The following is a 21667-nucleotide window of genomic DNA, read 5'->3' on the forward strand; positions in this document are numbered from 1 at the left end:
GAACCTATGCCTTCCGTAGTTTTACTCGAAGCATCTGGTTGGACCGCTTCCACGTCAACCACAGCAATCTGTCTGTGCTTTAGAAAGCCTTTACATGTTGCCTCTGGCCTTCCACTGCTGATGTTTACCTGTAAATCATTTAGCCGTCTTTAATTTTTCAGGAATGTCTACATTCCTGCCCCTTGTTAGGGTTTACAATGTATTTATTTTCCAATAAATCCACTGAATTGGGCTGTGTCTGGATGAGTGAGATCCTGTCGGGAATTACTTGCTGCTGCTCTGTGCAGGGCAAATATCTTTTGTTGGATTCTCTGTGTAAATCATGGATTAACTTGTATATATCGTTAAAAATCCCTCCTTTTAGACAAATGAGCGTGTGAGTATATACCATGGCTAAAGGAGGCTATCACTTGCATAAATATACACAATCTACATGAATGAAGTAACAGAAATTACTATGTGAAAATATCATCTGTTATTTGTATTATCATAATATTGGATATTTTATTTTCACTTCATTTGAAATATATTTTCTCAATGTAGAGTCAGATGTTGTAATAACGACATCTGTAGAAAGTCAACTTCAGAAAACTAAAACAACTAAAGGCTTCAGTGTTCACTCTTGCATCACATCAGAGAATGATAGAGACTGTCTGCGAGATAGCAAACAGATTGTTACGTTATATTTTATATCTGTTGGCAAAACAAAACCAAACTCATGTAATTAACAACCTGCCCAGCTCAGCGCTAGTTTCGAGCTGTGGTCCTTGAAGAATGAGGGAAAGCCGACTCTTTGCAAAAGCAGGATTATAGTTTTTCAATGACAGTTGTGATAACGTCTCTTAACAGCTGCCTCAGACATTGTCCTGCTGTGTGGTTCAGATCGATCCATTCAGGTATTTGATATGAACAGGAGCACAGTTGCCTCACAGCTGCTCGATGCCCACAGCCGAAGTGCGCACTGCATTTCACAGAACAAGGTGAGGCCATTTAACATTTCGAAAAAAAAATTATGAAAAAAATAGACTGTAATGGAAATTTAGCATTTCTATTTGGACAGTGACTATGTATTAATTATCTTTATTACATTTTAGTAAGATTATATACTTTTCTTTTTAATGTGAAGCATATGTGAAGTGACATTCAGTACAGGATTCGTGTTTTATATGTGGTCTTTATGCATAAATTCATTAGACATAAGAAATTATAAAGTACTCGGAGCAGAGTTTTGTTTCTGACTATAAATTGTTTTAATATCTTTTTTATTAATTTTGGTCATTGAAGGAATAGCTGTAAATTACAGTGTCTCGTGTCCTGAAGTAACACGATTTCAGCATTTTTCCTCTTTACTTGACTGCGACTGGTGAGCACATTTAAAGTCTAAGGTTTTATTTAACAGTGTGCAGCCTCAGCTCTACCTTTTTACATTATTTAAAACACAGTACTTTCAGTGTCAGTCTTGAAATGCTGAATTATTTCATGCTTTACATTTGTCCCAGTTTCCTCCTGGCATGTTCCCTTAAACCATGTGCCTTAATATCCTCCAGAAAAAAATACATTAATCAAATGTATTTCACCAACTTTTTTCCTCAATTATGGTTTGACAAGAACCTTTGAGAACAAAGATATCTCCTCACTCCACGGCAGACTGAGTGGCCCTGATCCACATGGTGAAGAATTTGCTTGGCTGGACGTCAAGTCCGTCTTAATCTCGTGTCCACTACTTGGCAATGGTTGTAGTGTTACATAAGACGTTTATTAATGTGTTGCACAAGTAACATAATGCACAGCTATTCTTTGGGAGGATATGAGTGTTAGTGTTAGTTTGTGGTGCGAATGAAGAAGGTCATGGTTAAAGAGTATGTCGTGGTTACACAAATATTTCCATCACTGGTATCATTCATTTAAGTGTTTTAATGTAAATCCTTGTTGCATATAGGATTAAGGCTGCCAGAGGAGACGGCAGGAGGAGATTCCATGCTGGATGATGGCCTTGGAAATACTATTCCATGATGCTGTTTGGGTTTTTACATGGCCTCACTCCCTCATCACTGTCTTGGACCAATGTGGGCTCAATTTGCTGGTGTCTAACAATTTGACTGTTCGGGCCAGTGTCCACATCCATTATAATGCTATGCAAGTGATGTAATGCACATCACTCAGAATTAAATCATAAATATTAGTGATAAATTCATGCATTCAAGTTTGGGGTGCTGCATATTATTTACATTTCTTTACAGCTGCCACATACTTAATGCAGTGATGAGCAGCCTACTCGCCTGATGTGTAATCACAACAAAACCATTTATTTTGATAATGTACATTTTGACCCTATTTCCAGATGCTTCTATAACTTATTGGAAAACAGAGTAGTTTGCATTTGCATGAGACACAGGCTTGTACCCAGTGACCTTGAGGATTTGACCTCAGTCACTTTTGAATGTTGACCTGTGCATACTTGGCACATGCAGATTGTCCAGCTAATCCGCAGCCTGGATTAGCTGGACACACTACAGATAGTAGTATGGATTAAATCCATTAACCCATTCAACTATGATGCACAGCTAACCATACTCCTACCCAGAGGTGCCTGTTCTTTGTCACGCCAGCTATTGTGTTCCGTACATTGTGGACAGCCCGCTGTGTGTTGTTTCAGCTTGGCTCTTGCGTCAGTGCGGGTTCCTCCGCCCGGGTGCCTGAGGGCCTATGGGTGCTGCAGGGTTAATTCCTGCAGATCAGAGGGACTGCCCCTGTCGGGGGACTGCACACATAGCATCACTCCTCTCCCCGCTCTTGGTTTCTTGTCCCGAGGCGGATCAAACATCAGGAACTGCGGCATGTGAAGCAGCTTTTCCCACTTCAAATTTCCATCGCCTCTTTGGGAAAATTCACCTGGAACTCATCAGAGCAGAGAACTTCTCGGAAAATGGAACTGGAAATGCCCTCTCAGACTGCCGTTCTCACACTCTTAATGGAAATCTAAACAAAAAACACCCCAACCACTGCCCTCTCACTCTCCCTCACAAGACCTGGAATTTCTGTATAGATGTGCGGTGGGACCTCTCTATATATAAACCTAAAGCTGATCTCAGTTTGCTCCATAAAAGATAGGAGATGACCAACAGACAAATTGTGCTTCCACGTCAGTTTGATTTCCAGGCAAAATGTGCTTACATTGTCTGTCAAGTTGGCTTTGGTAATGCTTCCTGAAATAATGTTAATTCTAGGTTTGCCAATGTCAAATGCAAAATAAGATTCCATTTCTGGACAATAAGACAACCTTTGTCCATAAAGCATGTGCTGACTCATTTTTCTTTCCTATACATTTCACAGGGCTCCATGTTCAGCACACAGGCACCAGACTCATGCAACCTCTTTCTCACCAGTGCAGTCACAGATGGTGTGAAGATTTGGGACCTCCGCACACTTAGGTTGGTATTGATTCTGTGTGTTCTGTTGGATTTGTAATGGGTACGCCTTTAATGTGAAAATCAGGAGAGGAAAGTTTGATGGATGTTTATTGAATTATCCTGTGCTGAGGAAAATTATTAGATAACTGTATGGAAAAATATGAAAAGTATTGATACCGAATACCTTTAGTTAGGTTGTGACAATATAAAAACTTGGCTGATAGTAATATTTGGAATGATTGACATACAATACTGAAATCTCTTCCTCATTAAGACACGATGGTGTTTTGCCTTGAATTCAGATTCAGGTATTTGTTCCTCCTGCAGCCTCTTTGATAAGTTGGCATCGTTGTTATCATTTATAAAAAACATTATAGTTTTTTATTCCACTGCAATTCCTCACAGTGCACAATGACCTTATATTCAAATTACAGCAACTTCTTTTTGTCTTAGACAAACATTCCTAAGTTGATGAGTAAATCGGCAATTGCTCAGTTTCCAAAGTACGTAGCTGAGAATATTTTTCTTTAGCCCTCAGTAGCAGATATCCATATAAGGCAGATAATTCAAGTAGGCCTTCTTGGATTTCAAAATGTTCTCTTTGGCCCAGTAGAAGACATTATTGAGTATTTCATTCTTTCGTGTCAGCAATTGCTTCCACTCCTCATCCCAGGCTCCATCAAACCCGTAGTGCTATCTGATAAATATTTGTACCCGGTTTCCAGGTCAACTTCTGCTCCTGAGAGCTGTCATCAAGCATCCCTCAGAATCTGTTCTTCTGGGGTGAAATGTTGGATGTTCATTTTGTCGGCCCTGAGACAACCCTGTTAATTTTATTTTCCTCTTTGATAAAACGTATGTGTCTTTGTCCGCTCGTAACAAACACAGAGTTACTGTTTCTCTGTATTTCTTTTTATGTGGTTCTTGCAACAACTGGAAGTAGTAAAAATAGTTCTCTGGGTTTTGTGTTCATAAAAACTCCTCATGATATAATAAGGTAATATAAAAATTCTTGAAACAAAGTTTGGCGTGAGTGGAAGTAAGGCTTTAATGTGAGTGCACTTCTTGGTAATAAGATTATTTTATGCAGATTTCATTTTTCAATTCTTTGCTCAGGATATGACAACAAGAGCATGAAGAACATTGTATTCGATGTGGAAAACCAATTCTCAGTATGCTGACAGATGACTGGTAGATGAAATAAAAAACAATTCTCAGAATAAGCAGAAGTTACTTGAGCATGTTCATGGAATATAATAATAACTCCATGCGTCAGTGAGATGAGGCCTCTCCCTAAACTTGACTGATAGGCAGTGATGTTTGACATTAGTGTGTCTGATCTGTTCTGTTTTATTTCAAACCAATTTCCATGTTTAGCAGTCACAGTCAATAATGGAGTTATTTTACACAAGCTATGAACACTGAGAATGTATTCATTGTAGACATTATTAAAAGAAACATCATCAGAAGTCATTGACATGCAAAGTTAATGGACTTGTGACATGTACATTTCACTGAGCGGAAATTTCTGAAACTTCATCCTAACTTTATTTTTGCCTTGTCACCAGAGAATCCTCAGCGCCTTCCTCTTCAGACAGAAGCACAAACATTCATGTTCATTCCTCAAAGATCGAATGAGGATAATGGTTTTTGAGAGTTTGACACACTTGTACAAAGAGTTTTATCAACAAAAGTTTGTTTTTCAACCCCCGACCCTTTACTGACCCCTTGCAGGTTCCTGTTGAGGGATCTACACACCAGTATTTAGTTAGAAGTCTGACCTAGTAAGATGCCGATTCTAAGAGAACAGATGGCAATCAGTTTCTCTTCAGTGAGGCTTTATTCCCCTTAAAGCTCCTGGAATTTCCATCAACTGATAAATTCATGTGGAGTAATACATTCTATGATGAATACATCATTGATGTATTTATATCAAATAGAACCATAACATGCACATTTTCACCTGATTTGCATTGACGCTGCAACACGGGGTGAAATGTATTGGCTGCAAGTAATGAGCTATGATTAGCCTGATGATTACTGTGATGACTGACACAGAATACCCAGGTGGACTCAGTAACCGCACAGGCTCCCACTCAAGAGGATCAGACCCTCCAGTGCTGTCTGTGTTAGTCATTAGACAAATGCCGGATACTCATCACTCACTGTGTGTGTGTGTGTGTGTGTGTGTGGGATTCAGCTCAGCGTCTCCTCTCCCTCAGTCAAACATTAGATTCACAGTCTGACCTAGAAAAGCAGCAGAGTGTTTACTCTAACTTGTTAAACTTCTTCTTATCAGCGTGATGGTGATAGGTCGTGTCAGTTTTGCTGCAGACCTTTCCAGATGTCCTGATGGGGGATTTAGAAACAGATGCATTTCATCCGTCTTGTTATGCATCACAATTATTAGAGGTCAGATTTGTCGTGAGTAGCGCTCACACTACAGCAATGACCCAATGCTTATAAGTATATTCTTAAATTCAGAATAACCTGCACATGGGGCTTTATCGTATATCTTAATGAATACTTTTTCTGATTGGCTGCACTAGCTGTCAATCATCTTCAGCCTGTGTTTAAAAATGAGTGGATAAACTCACCTGGGTCTTAATAATAGTTACGACCTTTACACACCATACTCTCAGGTCTTGAGTTACACACTAGTATGGTCACAAACTGCAGCCAGCATGTGTGGATGGATGATGTCGCTACGTCTGAATTCATCTGCCTCCAGCAGTCGTTTCTGTTTTCTTTTCAGTCAGGTGGCCACTTTTTGGCTGCGCCGGTTCAGTCTAATGAGGTGCTCCGTTGCAGCCACACTTACTCTTGTGAGGGTTGCGTTGTAGTGCAGATAGTGCAGTCAGCTGACAGTGACAGTGTTCTGGAAAAATGAGAGGAAAGCCTCAAAAAACAATTCAGTGATTCGATTTAGTGCAACACCACGGAAAAAAAAAAAGCTCAGCGACACAGTTTTAAAAAGATTTCCACATTCATAAAGTTTGTGTTTTATTGCTTAGCAGTTGAACGTGCTCCCATGTGTCCCCCCCCTGTTCCCGTGTATGTTTCACTAAGTCACTGGCACTGGTTATATCACATTTCTTTTATGGTCACCAGTGAATATGACCTACTTTCAGTCCAGCTTAATGACATTAGCATGTGAATGTCAAAAGAAACGCTCTTCCCAGATCCCTGTCAAAGCCCTGCCTCACCAACATGCCAGCCCGTATAGAAACCCAAGCCCACTGAGTAGTTAGTTCAGTAAAGACATTGTAAAGACATTACATGCTGTTGCAAACCAAATGAAACAACACAGAAGTTGCTCGAGGGATCTATCCGTCATCCACTAGCTTCTCTTTTCCTGTGTTTTGCTTGAGTCATGCTCAGCTCCTCGTCCCTCGGCTGGTTAAGATGTTTGTGAAATGTGAAGTCTGCAGGGTGGCATTCGGCTCCTTGGTTATTCCTGCAGCGTTCAGGTCACTTAACTATAAAAATGAGAGCACTCATGTGTGAAACACCATCTGTACTCACACTGAAGGAATATCAAAAGTTGCTTTTTAGATCAAATCCTTAACAACAGTGACCTTTTCTATTTTACAGAACAGACAGTCCAGGGTAAAATCATTTTTAATGGCTTAAATTATGTTATTTTACACTATAAATATGAATGTGTTCTTAATATGAACATTGCAGTGACATGAACCAGAATTATATTGATTCAATCCGACAGGGACTCAGTATTATGACATAGTTTGTCAAATACTCAGTCTCTCCTTCACATCAGGTTGGCTTGAGTTTATTAACCTCAGCATTCCTCTCTCACCACTGTTTATTTCACCTCCTCAGATGTGTACGCCGTTATGAGAACCACGTAAATCGCTGCCATCCGTGCTCCTCAACCATCTCGCCGTGTGGGCGCTTCATTGCGACAGGCTCCGAGGATAAATCTGTAAGTTGTACTACTCAGTTTTTTAAAAAATATATAAATGTGTTTCAATCTTCCATGTCTCTCTGGTAATATTCTATTTCAGACAATCAGGTTCTGTGTAAGAACAATTTGAAAAGATTCATTTTTGATTTACATAAAATTTAATGGGGGGACAAAGCAGCTGAGAGATTGAAAAAGAGGTTGTCTGTTAAAGCCACCGACAGCATAAATTAGGTCGTTTTATTGTCACAGAGGAAAGTAAATTTTACACCTTACACCCCCACATACCCAGCTGTATGTGGTTTTATGAGTTTGAAGCAGTGATATTCACAAAGTTGTAAAAAGTTTGATGGTGAGTGTGGCATTTTAAAAGCTGAGAAAAACGAATATATATGGTTAGTTTATGTTTAATCTTTGGGAAGAAATCACCAAACATATTACAGTTAAATGAAGGCCCAAAATACCACAACACAAAGGGACAGATACGTCCTGAATGGAACTTACGATCTTTTGTATCTGCAGCCATTTGTGTTATTTGTAGGTACTATTCACCAGAAGCATATTCAGCAAAGTATTCCAACTCCAGTTCTACTACAGTAAATCATTATACACATAAATAACACATTCTTTTCTATTGTTTACATCTTACTCGACCTTGTACATGTGAAATACATCAGGGAAACAGTAGCATAACTTTATCAGTTTCACCTCCATTTACGGTGAGGACTGTTTTCGCTCGCCGATCTTTATTTGGACCTGAGCCTTTTTCCATAGAAATTCAACATTCATGTCGAAGCAAGAACTGTTTAATTGCTTTTCCAGACGGTGCCTTATACTCGCTTTCAAGAACGTTTTCAAAAGACTGCCTCCCTTTTCCTAATCCATCTCTCTTTTCTTCGGGTGTGTGTGCCTGTAGAAAGCAGTGGAATAATATATGCATGCCACTGGTTATCATTAATTATGGGGACTCAAGCACAGCACCCGACATTTGAGAGCATCTCTGTCGGGCTCGTGTATATTCGGTAGAGGGCTGCAGCGTACTTATTTGTAGCTGCCTTGAGACTTCGATAAGCCAGACACATTTATACTTGTCTTAATATATCAAAAAGCAATCATGGAAAAGAAGAACCTCCATTCTCTGCAAAGACTCCCTAGATCATATTACACATTTTCCAAAGAACATAAGGCCAAAAACAATCTAAGCAGAGTAAGATTTCACTGTGGTAGATTTTAACCTGTTATACATTCAGTCACAATATGTATAATTTTCTCCTACTTTGACCGCCGCTCTTAATATCCAATATGAATTAGATTATTTAGAATTTTATCTACATTAATCAAGATGCCACTGCTGTGTGCTTCACTTACCGTTCATATAAACTGATCCATCTGTGAATCCTTGTGATATTTTAGAATTCCTGAAAGAACTCTACTCTTCCAAGTATCTAAGACCCTGTTAGGCACCACACACGTCATACGCTTCAGACAGAGAGACACTCTACCCGTGGACCATTTGACAGAGCTCACGTACATAATACAAAACAGCTGCAGGAATCTGATGAGTTGCCGTCTGGGAGCAAACATCTTCATGTCTATTTTTATCTGTGCTCATGGCACCAGAGCGAATAGAATGAGCCTTAAAATGCACTGATTGTACTTGAGATTACAGATTGTGAGACGTGTTGCTCCTGAGATGTCTACACCAGCACTGTGCAAATGTTTTGTGTGCAGCGAAGGCCGAAGTGTGAAATCTGCACCTACTTAACACCCACACGTCGAGCTTATTAACAAGGCATTTATTACCTCTAATCAGCAAATAACATCAATCTGTCTGCAAGGGTTCATTTAGATTGTTAATCGGTCTCGATGACCAATTCATTTTGAAGTGCTCAGTGTTAGAGAGGCATGAGTCTGGGACTAAGACTTGTTATTTAAATGCTAAAAAAGTCATTGGCAGTCAACTTTACAGTATTTTGCAATTTGATATCGTCTGATTCTGATTTTATCACCACACTATTTTCTGTCTTGGCTTTTGCTTTGCTTTGACTGTAAAGCATTTTGGCTCAACTGCCGTATCAATAAATGTGACTTGATTTTACACTTAAAAGAAATAAAAGTGATAAGAATTTGGCAAAGAGACAATATATATATTTTGTTTTTCACCCCAAGTATTGAGTATTGTGTTGATTTGTTGACTTATTTGTTTGCATATGATTGTGTCTTTTAATTGACATTGTATGCAGCTTCACCTAATTGAATGTGGTTATTTTTCAGACTAAACATGCTTGTGTACTGTTTTTATTACATAATGAGCTTCACTAGGTGGGTCCACGCAACTCATTTTATGTTGGTTTATCGTATACTACATCTGTACATCACTGCATTGAACAGTTGAGTTCTCCTTCTCATGTTCACGTCGTTCATCTCGTTCATTTCAGGCCTACGTGTATGATGTCCGAAGCAGCAGCTTTCTACACAAACTCCAAAAACACTCAGACACGGTGCTCAGTGTGACGTTTAACCCTGCCACACCAGAGGTAAGAACCTTTCTCTATCTTCTTCTTCTTCTTCTCTCAATCAAACTTTATTTCTCATACAGGAAAGTGCAATCCAAAGTGCTTCACGATTGATTGATCCATTGTTTGCATTAACACCATGAGGGACATGCCTTCATACAACATTGTTAATGTGTGTTTTACCCTCAGCTCTATCACGGATTGTACACACACATCAATACTCTAATACCTGCAGTAATACAAGGCCTGTGTAGCATTAGTGCAGCTGAGTCTTTTAATATCTATCTGCCAAATTTTCATTTCAACACACTGACCTTAAGTGAGGGAACACTCCTCCCCTGCTGACTCAAGCCAATCCGACGCTACTAATCAGTGGATTTTGTTCTTAAGCCAAACGTTTTTCTTTATCTCGAGCATCTGAAACAGGTATGAAGGAGAAAGGTCACAAAGCATGAGGTCAAAGTGAAAAGCAGTGTCAGTCAGAGGTCATGTCCTCAGTCCAACGAACTACTTCATCGTTTTAACAATGACGTGTCTTTTCCTTGAACTTTTCTTGAGATATAAACAAAAAAAAAAAAGAACACACTGTGTTTTAAAGTAACAGACAAGTCATTTTTCCAAATATTGCATAAAGTCTGCATCATCTCTACTTGCTCTGCGGTCCAGGAGTTTGAAAAGAAGGAATGATATCCTCAGGCTGAGGTCACATAGCAGGGCTTAGCTGGGTCGCTGGATTTTATGTCAGTAACTTCACAGAATTTCTTCTAGTGGCCACGAAAGAATTCAATGATCGAGCCAGAAATAATAAGAAGCTCAAGTCGGCACCTCATGTGTGGGATGAGTGTACTTGTCTTGTCTCATGTGTCAGTCTGTGTTGTCTTATACTACACAGTGTACAGAAATGGCTAGCAACACAGATTACTCTCATCCAAAAATATCAAGCCCACACAAAACTGCAGTTTGTATCTATAAACTCTCCTGAGACAAGTAAATCTTTGTTAAAGTCAGCCCCCTGAACCAAAATCATTTCCATTTACAATGACATCAAAAATCAACCGAATCCGTCTGTGGGTTTAACCAGTGGTGGTCATTAAATAGTCCAATCAGATAATGAGTAGCCCTCTTCTCTTCCGCACCTTAACCCTGTGGGATCTATAGTGAATCTCTTTGTGCACTGTGCTGATCCACTCATCTGTCTTGACTACTGCCGCAGGGTTGTTCCAGCCTGTGATTGGCTGCACACTTCCACAGTGGAAAAAAGACATATGCAGGGATGTGTTAGTTGACTGCAGAAGCTTCTTTCCACATTTTCTGTGAACTATCATTTTTACTGGATCCCTTGAAGTTGAATGTTTTGCCATGTGTTGCATTCTGTGTAAACTGATGCAACAGAGACAAAATTTAGTCATGTGATGGTCAAATGTCAAAAAATGTATTATTTGTTCTTGTGATCTCTTTATTGCAGGTCGTCCCAAAAATGAATTAAATCCAGATTTCAATGCTTGGCCTCATACTATCGGTCTAAACTAAAATAGAAATCCAGGGACTAAAGCCAATCTCTCAAAAGAAAAGAAAAGAAAGCTCAGTAAAGGTCAAAGACCTTTGTTTATCTTGAATCTCCATCACATGACATCAAAGTTTTCAGTGCAACTTTATTCCAGAATCTGTTCAGTGTCTCCATCACTGAAGCAACAATTCCCTGTTGGAAGTGTTTTGTATTCCAGTAAATGATTTTCCTTTGGAGTCATTCAAAGTATCTGCAAAGGAAGAAAAAAAATATTATAAAATGTAATATCACAACCTCTGCTGGATGTCTCATGAGACTTCTTGTTGACTGTGTTTTGTGTCTAGGCACATGTTTTAAATCTGTATGTCCGTCAGATTGATCCATGGCCATTTCCAGTGGTCTGCAGAGTTTGCAGACACACTTCATCAGTGAGAGCACGATCGCTTCCCATCAATACCTCTGCACGTTCTGGTTTATTTGATATGACACCTGCTCAAAGTCGAAATTTTGGCACCACAGACTAAAACACAATTGTATTTTTAACTGTGTCAGGCGGAAAGGTTAAAATATATGATCAAAATAATGAAATCTTCCTTTCTTTAGATCTAGCTATGTGTAATTTTTCCTCCTTTAATGATTCCTCCTCTCAGATGTGTGTCTCTGACCATCTCATACTACAGATACCTGTTAAGATTTGTCCTGATTGAAGTCATAAAATTCACAAATGTGTGAAAAAAACCGAAGGGCTCCGGAGGGTCTGCAGCTAAATAAAGAAGAGACACGACGAGTCCACCCACCTCGGAAATCAGGATGTACAAATAGGAACACTCTGATTCAGCGTCATGTAGATTTTCACACGTTACAGAAAAGACCGAGTGGGAGCTATGATATCAGCGTTAACTGTATTTAGGAAAAGTACCTGCAGGTCCTCATGGGTGAGGTCAGTCATATTGATTTTTAGTGGTATTTGTATGTATTAATGATAATTTTACCTTTGGCACTAGTTTGTCTAATTAGCATTTTAATTTAGAGCCTCTGCCTCTCATAAAAGAAACTTGCTCTGTCATACTAACAAATAAGTAATGATACAGAAAGATTTTTGAATTAGAGCTGCTTATTACATGAACAATTTTATATCTGCTCTGGTCAAGCAATTTTATAAATGTGATGAGCACTCAGCTGGGGACAGATACCATTTTGTTGGCTAACCCAGAAAGGAGAGAGCTGTTCTTCATCATTCTTCCTCACTGTGGCCTATTTAATGTTTCACCAGACTTCACTGAGATAGTCAGACTTCTGCAGTGCTAATCAAATTGAGATAAAACAATGAAAATGGATCCATTGTTAGCTTTTAAAAGATTTGTAGATTGTAAAAGGGTTGTGGAGTAGAAAGTACAAGTATAAGTGAAAAGTACCTGTAAATAAATCTACTTAAGTAAAGTACAGATACATGAAAAATGTACTTATGCACAGTAACAAAGTAAATGTACCACGTACCATCCCACCGTTGATGAAGTCATCGGCAAGAGTTCACTTAATTGTCACTGAGACAGATCTGTTGACTTGTGAGCTCAGTAAATGCTGTGGTTCAATACAGGCTCTTAGATTGTATTAATACAGCTGTAAACAACTCTCAGATGTTCAGGCTGACGGTTTGAGATGTCGAAACCCTCCTTATGTAACCTGTCAGCCTGTTGAAGTAGTTAGACGTGGGAAACAACAGTTCAGTATCTGGCATAACATCAGCATTTATAATTATTACAAGCTGCAGAGGAGTGGAGCTTTGTAAAATCCAGGTTCACACCTTTGACCAATGCTGATGCTCTCATCATTTATATGAGCATTAACACTGAGTATGTAAGATTTTAGGTACATAACGAGTTATGCAAAGCCGTTCTTCACATTAGCTGATGTGTTTCTTTCCAGTTCCTCAAACAGTTGATCTACTACTGATATATTGAGTTCCTGGCTCCGCTGTGTGAGGCTGTTTCGAGTTAATCATGATGTGGCTGCGTTAATGTCTGACTGGAATGGATGCATACATATCAATCTTTATTTTCCATTTGTTTGTATCCAAAACAGAGATGGGTAAATAAAAAGATTTTTAGAAACTAAAGGAGCCCTGGGAAATGACCCATTAGTCTCAAGCATAACTGAGACCTAGACTCTGTGATATCACAATGGTAACATTGCTGTATTTCCTTAGCCCCAGCTTTCTTTGGCAAAAAGTGTCCCAACCTGTGCTCACCTTGCTCTTCAGCCAGACTGGAGGGCCAGATGTTCTCCATATTTCCTGCTGTGAGAAGCTTCCGATGCGAGGCTCAGACAGATAATGCTGTGCATATTTTCCACTCATTTTTCACTCATGTTTTCCACCCTAATACTTAAAAGACCATCAAGCAGGCAGATCTAGCTCTGGGGTCCATTCCCTCAGGTTTATTCTGTAATGAAAGATTCCAACTTTTACTGTCACTTCACTTTCTTCAAAAACCTTTTGGGATTTCACATGGTATATTTCTGTTAACTCTGTAACGCTGGCCTTTGCTGGACCCTGATTTTGCTACAACAGAAGTTGATTTGCAAATTTTAGAAGTTGTTTACTCACAGGTAAGAAGTGGGACTTTGTCTCTGCTGGTTTCAACACATGATGATTTCTCCTCAGATTTGTGGGAGGCAAACAAATGATTGTCCAATTTAATTTGTGCCTAAAACACAGTGTTGATACTGTGTGCACATTTATAGTATTAATTATAAATGTAACAACCAAAATAAGAAGAAACCATAATGAATGGCTCTCTGCTATGTTTTTTTGCCAGCGGGAGAATAGAGAGACATGAAGACGAAGGTGCAGTGGGAGACATTTCCAGAAATGAAAACATGGTTTGAATAATCCTTAACCAGCTGTGCTTGGTTCATGCAGAGTTTTAAACATACTGACCGGAGTTTCAATTCAGCTGTTGGTCACGAGTTTTATCAACTGTATGTCATGATGTTTTTGTGTATTCTCAGTTGCCTGTATGCTGGATAAAACAACAATGAGCTCATATTAAAATAACAAAGAATTGTATTGTTTGCTTTAATTTAAAAGCAAATTAACATCTGTATTAAATAAGTCCCAAAACTAATCTTCAAAACAACCAGATAAAATTAACTTTTTTGGGAATCTGACTTTAAAAAATGTCCGGTTCAAAACGATCGATTCAAAGTATCATTGACTGAAAAATATAACCTCAAGTCATAGCCAGCTAGATTTGTCAGTGTCTTTGTGTGAACGTATTCCTGAGAAAAGCACTGAACCCTCCTCCACTTCAAAAACACCCCTGCACTCTGACATTTCTGGGCTTATTTTAAACACATACGCGTGTGTTTGTTAGAAGTATATAAAAAAGGAAACTCCAAATTATAACTCTAAAAAATAAATTTCTTCATTTCCTCTTTGCCTGACCCCAGAGAGTAAAACGGCTCTCTTCTTACTGTAGTGGCCAGACAGCAAATACAGGGGTGGACTCTGCTGTCTGGTCGAGAATGTCACATCAGAGTGAGACACAGACTGAGCTGAGACAGCCTTTCTGAAATCCACTGTGTTCAGCACAACTGGAACCGCAATGAACAGGAAGCGAGGAAATGGGAAGGTTGTCCAGTTCCAGAGTTACAAGGAGGGTTGTTGTGTTGTTTTTGCCGGAGTGTGTAGATTAAATGCATTAAGTCAGTTCACATTTACACATATAGCTAAAAACCATGTAGAAGGTCTCTAATCGCTGAAAATTGCATCAGTTGAGGATTTATGATTTAACTCGTTAACTGCACAGACGTTAAACTGCCATCACCAAAACTATCGGATGAGAATAATTAAGGATCGTACAGTTTGTAGCGTATCAGTCACCATTAGCGATAGCCTCTGTCAGGGCGATATAGGAATTAATTATATCAAGATAAAATAGTTCACATCAATTGATATCGATAGTTGTCACGACAAATGTCTCATAATGAATTCTGTTAAGTTTAAAGTGAAGTTAAGGAGTGAAGGTAGTGGTTTTAAACTCTTCTTCAAAACACTTGACAAACAGAAAATTATTTTACAAATCTGAGGTGGATCAATTATGTGTTATAGCATTATATATACAATTCTACTGGATTATTATTGCTGGTGTTTTACCCCCCAGCCCTATGGCTTCTTTTACTGATAGATCTCACAGTTTGCCTGCTCATGCAGAAATAACCATGGCGACCATCTGCTCTCATGTGGATCATTCTTCCCCCTCAACACGAACACCTCAGAACATCCTGTTGGCATGTGTGAGGCTCATATTCCTACCAGTTTTTACAGATGGACACTCTGTCGTCCAGAATGCCAGAATTTGACTTAAATGTTCAACACAAATCTAAACCACATTGGATTCTTAATCATCATTTTTTTTATTCTCGAATCATTCCTTTGAACTGTTGATTTGTGATCTTTTGTCTGTGGTATTGAAGCAGCACTCCGGACAATAACTTAAATTATGTAATATGTGTGACACACCGTGGAAATTCTCAACCTTGTCTACAATCCCACAGTTGCTTAAAATGAAATCTTAAAAGAAGATGTAGCCCATATTTTTCATGTATGTTCTAAAGATAAGATGTGCCCTGACCATTGTGGAAATTCAAAATTGACACTGCAGCACAAAAGATTTAAGGTGCAGAGAGACAATGTAATAAAATAAGAATAAAAACAGATTCCACAATTAGATTAAATGTATAAATGTGCAATATAAAAAATAAAAGTTGTGTGATTGTGCTATTTGTACAAAGTCTTTTGTAATATACACAGTCATGCAATCGCGTTCTGCTGAATGTGGGTGCTGGACCGGAAAATCACAACTGCTTCAGTTTGAAACTAACATAGACACTTAATCCCTGAAAAAAGCCTGTTTTCAAAATACATGCTTTTTCGGTTATTGGTGACATTTTTTTTTACCTTGGGGAATTCAACCCCTGACCTCTGCACCAGGTTATTTACTGGACTTGAACTGCTTAGATTTCAAGAAAAACTGGAATGGTGGGGGTGTGTGTCAGAGAACATCTGACATGGCAAATAAATCTTTAAAAGAAGATCAAACCTATGAAAACTTTCCTTAGAAGTGTGATGTTGAGGAAAGTTATATAAGTCACTTGTGATGGCCCAGCATGACCCCTTCTACATTTCTACAGTGAATTAGCTCACCACACGTTCTGACTTCTGACCCTGAAGCTCGCCCGAAACCTTCGCTCCTCATCAGCTCAGCTCCCTTCAGCCTCAGTTAACAAAGATGGATGACTGCAGAGATGGAATGCGGTGGATTTCAGATGTTTATTGCACGTGTATGACATTGTGATCACTTTTAAGACAATCTAGGATTTGGTTTTGACTCCAAACTGCATGTTTACATGGAGGTGGGCGTTTCCACAGTCTAATGGTTTGGAATGGCAGTTGATAAAGAGAGTTGTGGTTGCTAATGGAACTGCTCTCTGACCCTCTTTAAGTTTTAAATAGCTATTTTAGCAGCCCAGGGGCAGGAACCAGACAGCTTGGCTATTGTTCATTCAGGTCCCTGAGTAGAAGGTCATGGTGAATGACGATTCCTTGAAGATGGAAGAGCTTGTGAAACGAGCCATCAAAAGTCTTTGTTTCGTGGGAGTCTCAAACATTTTTACACTAGAAAACACTTCTACAATAAATGGATGTAATATATTTACTTGGCTGCCTCTTCATACGCACACCTGGAAGTCTGGGGAGGCAGCAAGGGTCACCCTTCAATGAAAGTTTAAATCAGCCCCAGTTTTAGTCATTGTGATGTTTGAGTCATCTTCAGAACTCAGCTATTATTCCCAGCACAGGCATCTGTTTGCTGGTAAAAGATTTCTCCTGCATAAAACAGCTTTAGTACATGGGAAAAAATGTTGGGCTATTGTTGTATCAAATGTGTTTTTTATCACCTCTTGGCAAATCATTGTTTTCCAGGATTCCCACTGTTAGTACCCTTCAAAGATATACTCCATCTTTACACTGATCCAAAAATCTCAGAAATCACCATAAATGACATTGATACGTTCCCGTTTAGTTTGCACTTTGTTGGTCTCTTTTTGCATCTTTTTCATCTTGTTGGATTTGTGAAATCCTTTGGGAGTTATAGTGAGATTATGTGTAGTACAATTGTCCCTGGCTTGAAGTAGTATGAAATAGATTTTAAATGGTTTGTTACAGGGCCTGGTTTTAAACATTGCGTCTGCTTGAAAATGGAGCCTTTTGTGAGCAACTGCCTTGAATTATGATTGTTCCATCGTATTATATACTCTATTTGAGTAGCTATTTATCATAAGCCTCGTTCTAAACCCCTAGTTTGGGGGTTTGAATTGCTGCTGATGCTGCTGATTGATTGTTGAGCTAATGCTATGTCACTCTCGTCTGCTCTACCGACTGATAAAAAGATGAAATAATCCTTGCCGCTTTAAAATAAATATAGCTCGGGCTTGTCTGTGTCGGCAGCCACATGTTAGCTATTGTGTGCTGTCTGTGTGTGTTTGCACATGTGTATGCTTAAATGGGTGTTTTATTCATGCCTTATTAATCTGCTGCTTCGCAATGATGAAGATTGGCAGGAACCTCCGGTACTTTTGATCAAACACAGTTATATAACTGAGGTCTGGAGAGAGGGTCCATGTTTCTAGTAATAAATGGTCTGATGGAAAATCAAGAATTTCAGTAGGACACACAGTATCTGGACCATGGTGATGCCAGTTTTATTTAAGGAGGCAGGTGTGCTGTGATGCAACTTGTTCCTCTAAACAGAGTCTTAAAAAGTGAGATGTGACACAATGCCTTTGAAATGTTCTAAAAAAGAGTAAGAGCTGAACTTCATGCCATGTTTGTTTCTGTGTCTTTCCTAGCTGCTGACTGGAACGCTGGATGGAAAGCTGAGACTGTTTCAGCCCAGTAGTGGGGCCCTTCTGTCTCATGACACCAGTGCTGCTGTGCATAGTATCCCCAACATGACTGGGTAATTACAGCAGGCTGCTGCAAGGACCATGCAGGTTTGGTTAAAGCAGGACCAGCCCCCCGGCTAGGAATTCACTGGGAAAGGAGACACACAGTTAACACAAGACCTTTGTTTTTTGCTGTTTGACCACTCATTCACTTTAAAAAGTTGTACTCTTGTGTGATCTGCTTTTTCATACAAACAAATGTGTCACCCATTTCAGCGCGCTCATCTTTGTTTAACTCCCAGTGTGTGCATCATCAGACCACTTTTACTTTTCACTGGGATCCAAAGAGATGTCAGTGTTTTGATTGAGTATCATTCACCAATTCCACCACATTATCCACATTATCGTGATGCAACATTTGGTCAGTTGCAGATAATTGCACCTAACATAGGTCTAGAATCAGATTTTGTTTGCTCAGTATGAGGAACATATTTTACTTTTATATTACTGCGTACTGTGAACAGTACTTAGCAGATCGGCACACAAAGCGATGACATCAACTGGGTGCAACCATTTAGGCTGCCAGACACACAGACGTTACTACTGTTCATACTGACACACCCATCCTCATTGTTTGAGCTCTACATTTAGTCCTCTTTGTCTTCTCTACAAAATGTCACTTACACCTGAAATAGAACAGAATAAAAATCTGGGATTATGACAATGTGAAATGTAAGATTTACGTTGTTGTCAGTTTTTTTAATAAAGCATAAATAAATCACTCCATCCTTCTAAATGCAAGTAATTTTACAGTTATTATAGATCTACAGTTATATTTTCTGGCTGTAGTGTTGCATTATATGCTGATGATATTGCTGTATTTGCATTGAAATATTTATATATATACATATTTAATATTTAACAGCAAAATGACTTCTGGAGTCTTTATGGTCTCAATATTAAGTTTTTCAGTTTTATAGATATATAACAAGGTTAAAAAAAATTATAAGGTTACTGGCAACCGTTTTATTTTCTTGAGATTAGGTCATAAATCTTTTTTCCTTCAGAAAAACAATTATTATCTCCGGCTACACTGCCATTTTCTCTGCTGACATGTTAGAACCAACAGTTAAGTATTCAGAGGGGTGAAAGGAAAACTCTGCCTATCTAGAATGGAATGATATTTCAAGCATTGCTCATTCCCTGGCCGTTAGGAGAAGATATTGATGCGTGCTTACTTGACGCATTATTTGATGCTGACGGGGATGATGATTCATCCTGATAGGCTTAACTCCCTCAGACAGAGGTGAATTTTCAGAAGACTCGTTTCTGCCTTGTCCCCCGTCCAATATCCAATAATCTGTGTTTGATTTACCGTGTCATTTTGGACTGCGTGATACCGAGGCAAACTGCCCGTGAAAGTTGTCCTCTGTGCAGCACCAGCTGCGGCGAGCTCAGATAAAATATGCTGTTGAAATTGTACAATTTCAGCCGCCAGGTTTCCTATAAACAAAAAAGACATATTAAAGAGGCTGGTTGAGATGGGATGGTACCTGTTCTTTTGTCATTATTTTGCACTGAATGTGTGTGTGCGTGTGTGTGTGTGTGTGTGTGCATGTGCTTTGTATGCACTGGCAAGGTTGAGCCTGCACTGTCATGGTGAGCTTGGCTGAGACTTTTTACTGGAACAAAAAACACAATAAATTGTCTTTGGGGTAAATTTATGAAGCTGTGTTCTCCCTCCATTTGAAGGTGCTGGAATGTGTGTTAGTGTTCAGGAGTCAGTATCTCCTCCCAAATGATTTAACCTGTGAGCTCACGATCACAAAGCAAAGTGATATGTTGCTGTTCACACACATTCCTTGACTGTGTGAGGTAGTTTTGGGGGCACTCCCTGCATGGATCTCACCACAGAAGAATGACGTGTTTATACTGAAAAGGATTTCAAGAGTAGCCACACCCATGCATCATAATGCAATCTGGTCCAAAGTTTGATCTCTCCCATTACTTTATCATTCGATTTGACAGAGAGAAAGAGCACGTCTCCAACTTTTAATAGAACTAGGACACTGGAAATGTGATGACAGCACTGAACAAAGCACAATGTCACTTCAGAGGAACGCAGTGCAGAACTCATAATCTGGTCATTCACTTTTCATCTCAGCATCATTCACAACAACTCAAATAAACTCAGTGTGGGTCTGCAACATTGCCTGTTAAATTTGTTGGTTCACTGGCTCTCTGGCCTGAGCTCTGCATACAGGACTGCCTGCACTCTCCCTCATGTGTACTTTGTATAAAGAAAACCAGGATATAAATCCTAAGCCACGTGTTGTTTAACGATCCCCGAAGACCTCTGAGGATCTCTGCTCTTTTGTTTTCATAAACTCAAAGCAACTCAAAGTCGAGGGAGGGGAATATTTGTGCACATGTCAAAAAAACTGCTGTCATAAAGCTGTGACTCATGCGAGTCGAATGCTTTCCCGGTTCTATAATCTCCCATTAATTATTTAAAAGAAATCAGTGGCCAGGATAATGGAGGGATGATCTTTGACATGAGTGATGCTAATTGCTGGACTGGCACAATATATCTACGGTTTAGCTCCTGTGATTCACGTGATGAGGGCTTTTAATGCTGCCTTAAAGACCTGGTGTAAACTAACAGCTACAGGGGATCAGCCTGGTAGTGATCTGTCATGAAAGACATTAGGCATCAGGGAATAATGGGCAATGGTTGCTTGTCTGTCCACAGAAGCACTGGGACTCACACAACAACAGTCCTTCAGACAAGGGTGGGACTGTCTTCTACCTTCTCTCGTCATGACTGACAGAAGCAAAGAGACCTAATGAAAACAAAACTGAAAACAATCCTGGCACTTTCTTTATGACACGTCACTATTGGACTGAATGACACTCAGGGAGCAACTACCTCACGGTTCCAACAATCCCCTTATGAAACCACATTTCAGTAGATCAGAAAATTAAAAACACAGAGAAATATTAGTCCCCTAAACATACCTGTGTTTTTTAATGAATTATTCAACAAAAATGTAAAAAGAAAGTGAGAAAAAATTCATGGATCAAAAAATGCATTATCCCCACGAGAATTGAGCACAAAATAATGGACATGCTCAGTAGGAAACAAACTGGCAAACTGAAACTGTTCAGGAAAAACCAGACAGGAAAAGGAACTTAAAATGGCAGAGACTAAAGAGACAGCTCGACGAAGACAGAACTGAGGACGTGACTTAAATCCAAACTGAACTGATGACAAACTGGAGACAGGTGCCACAGGACAAACAGGTGAAACAATCAAGGCAACAATCACAACTGGAAGGAAACACACAACGGCAGGAAGTTAACAGAA

At 39.3% G+C, this 21667-nt stretch overlaps 1 protein-coding gene and 1 long non-coding RNA gene across 3 annotated transcripts in view; one reads left to right on the plus strand and one right to left on the minus strand.

The window, feature by feature from the left end:
• wdr27 (WD repeat domain 27) overlaps positions 1-19083 on the plus strand; it is a 33985-nt gene extending 14902 nt beyond the window's left edge. For both annotated transcript variants that reach the window (XM_069538885.1, XM_069538886.1), the window contains exons 20-24: positions 859-980; positions 3334-3431; positions 7251-7353; positions 9771-9869; positions 18265-19083. In XM_069538885.1, the coding sequence (XP_069394986.1) occupies positions 859-980; positions 3334-3431; positions 7251-7353; positions 9771-9869; positions 18265-18378 (536 nt within the window). In that variant the 3' untranslated portion in view covers positions 18379-19083. The remainder of the gene's footprint in view (positions 1-858; positions 981-3333; positions 3432-7250; positions 7354-9770; positions 9870-18264) is intronic.
• LOC138413658 (uncharacterized) lies at positions 18309-21604 on the minus strand. Its single transcript, XR_011246069.1, has 3 exons — positions 21319-21604; positions 19676-19803; positions 18309-18448 (listed from the first exon to the last, which is right to left on the minus strand). It is a non-coding gene; the product is annotated as an uncharacterized lncRNA (long non-coding RNA).
• Positions 21605-21667: the final 63 nt, after the last annotated feature.

This window comes from Paralichthys olivaceus, chromosome 14 (assembly GCF_024713975.1).
Source record: "Paralichthys olivaceus isolate ysfri-2021 chromosome 14, ASM2471397v2, whole genome shotgun sequence".
Classification (NCBI taxonomy): Eukaryota; Metazoa; Chordata; class Actinopteri; order Pleuronectiformes; family Paralichthyidae; genus Paralichthys; species Paralichthys olivaceus.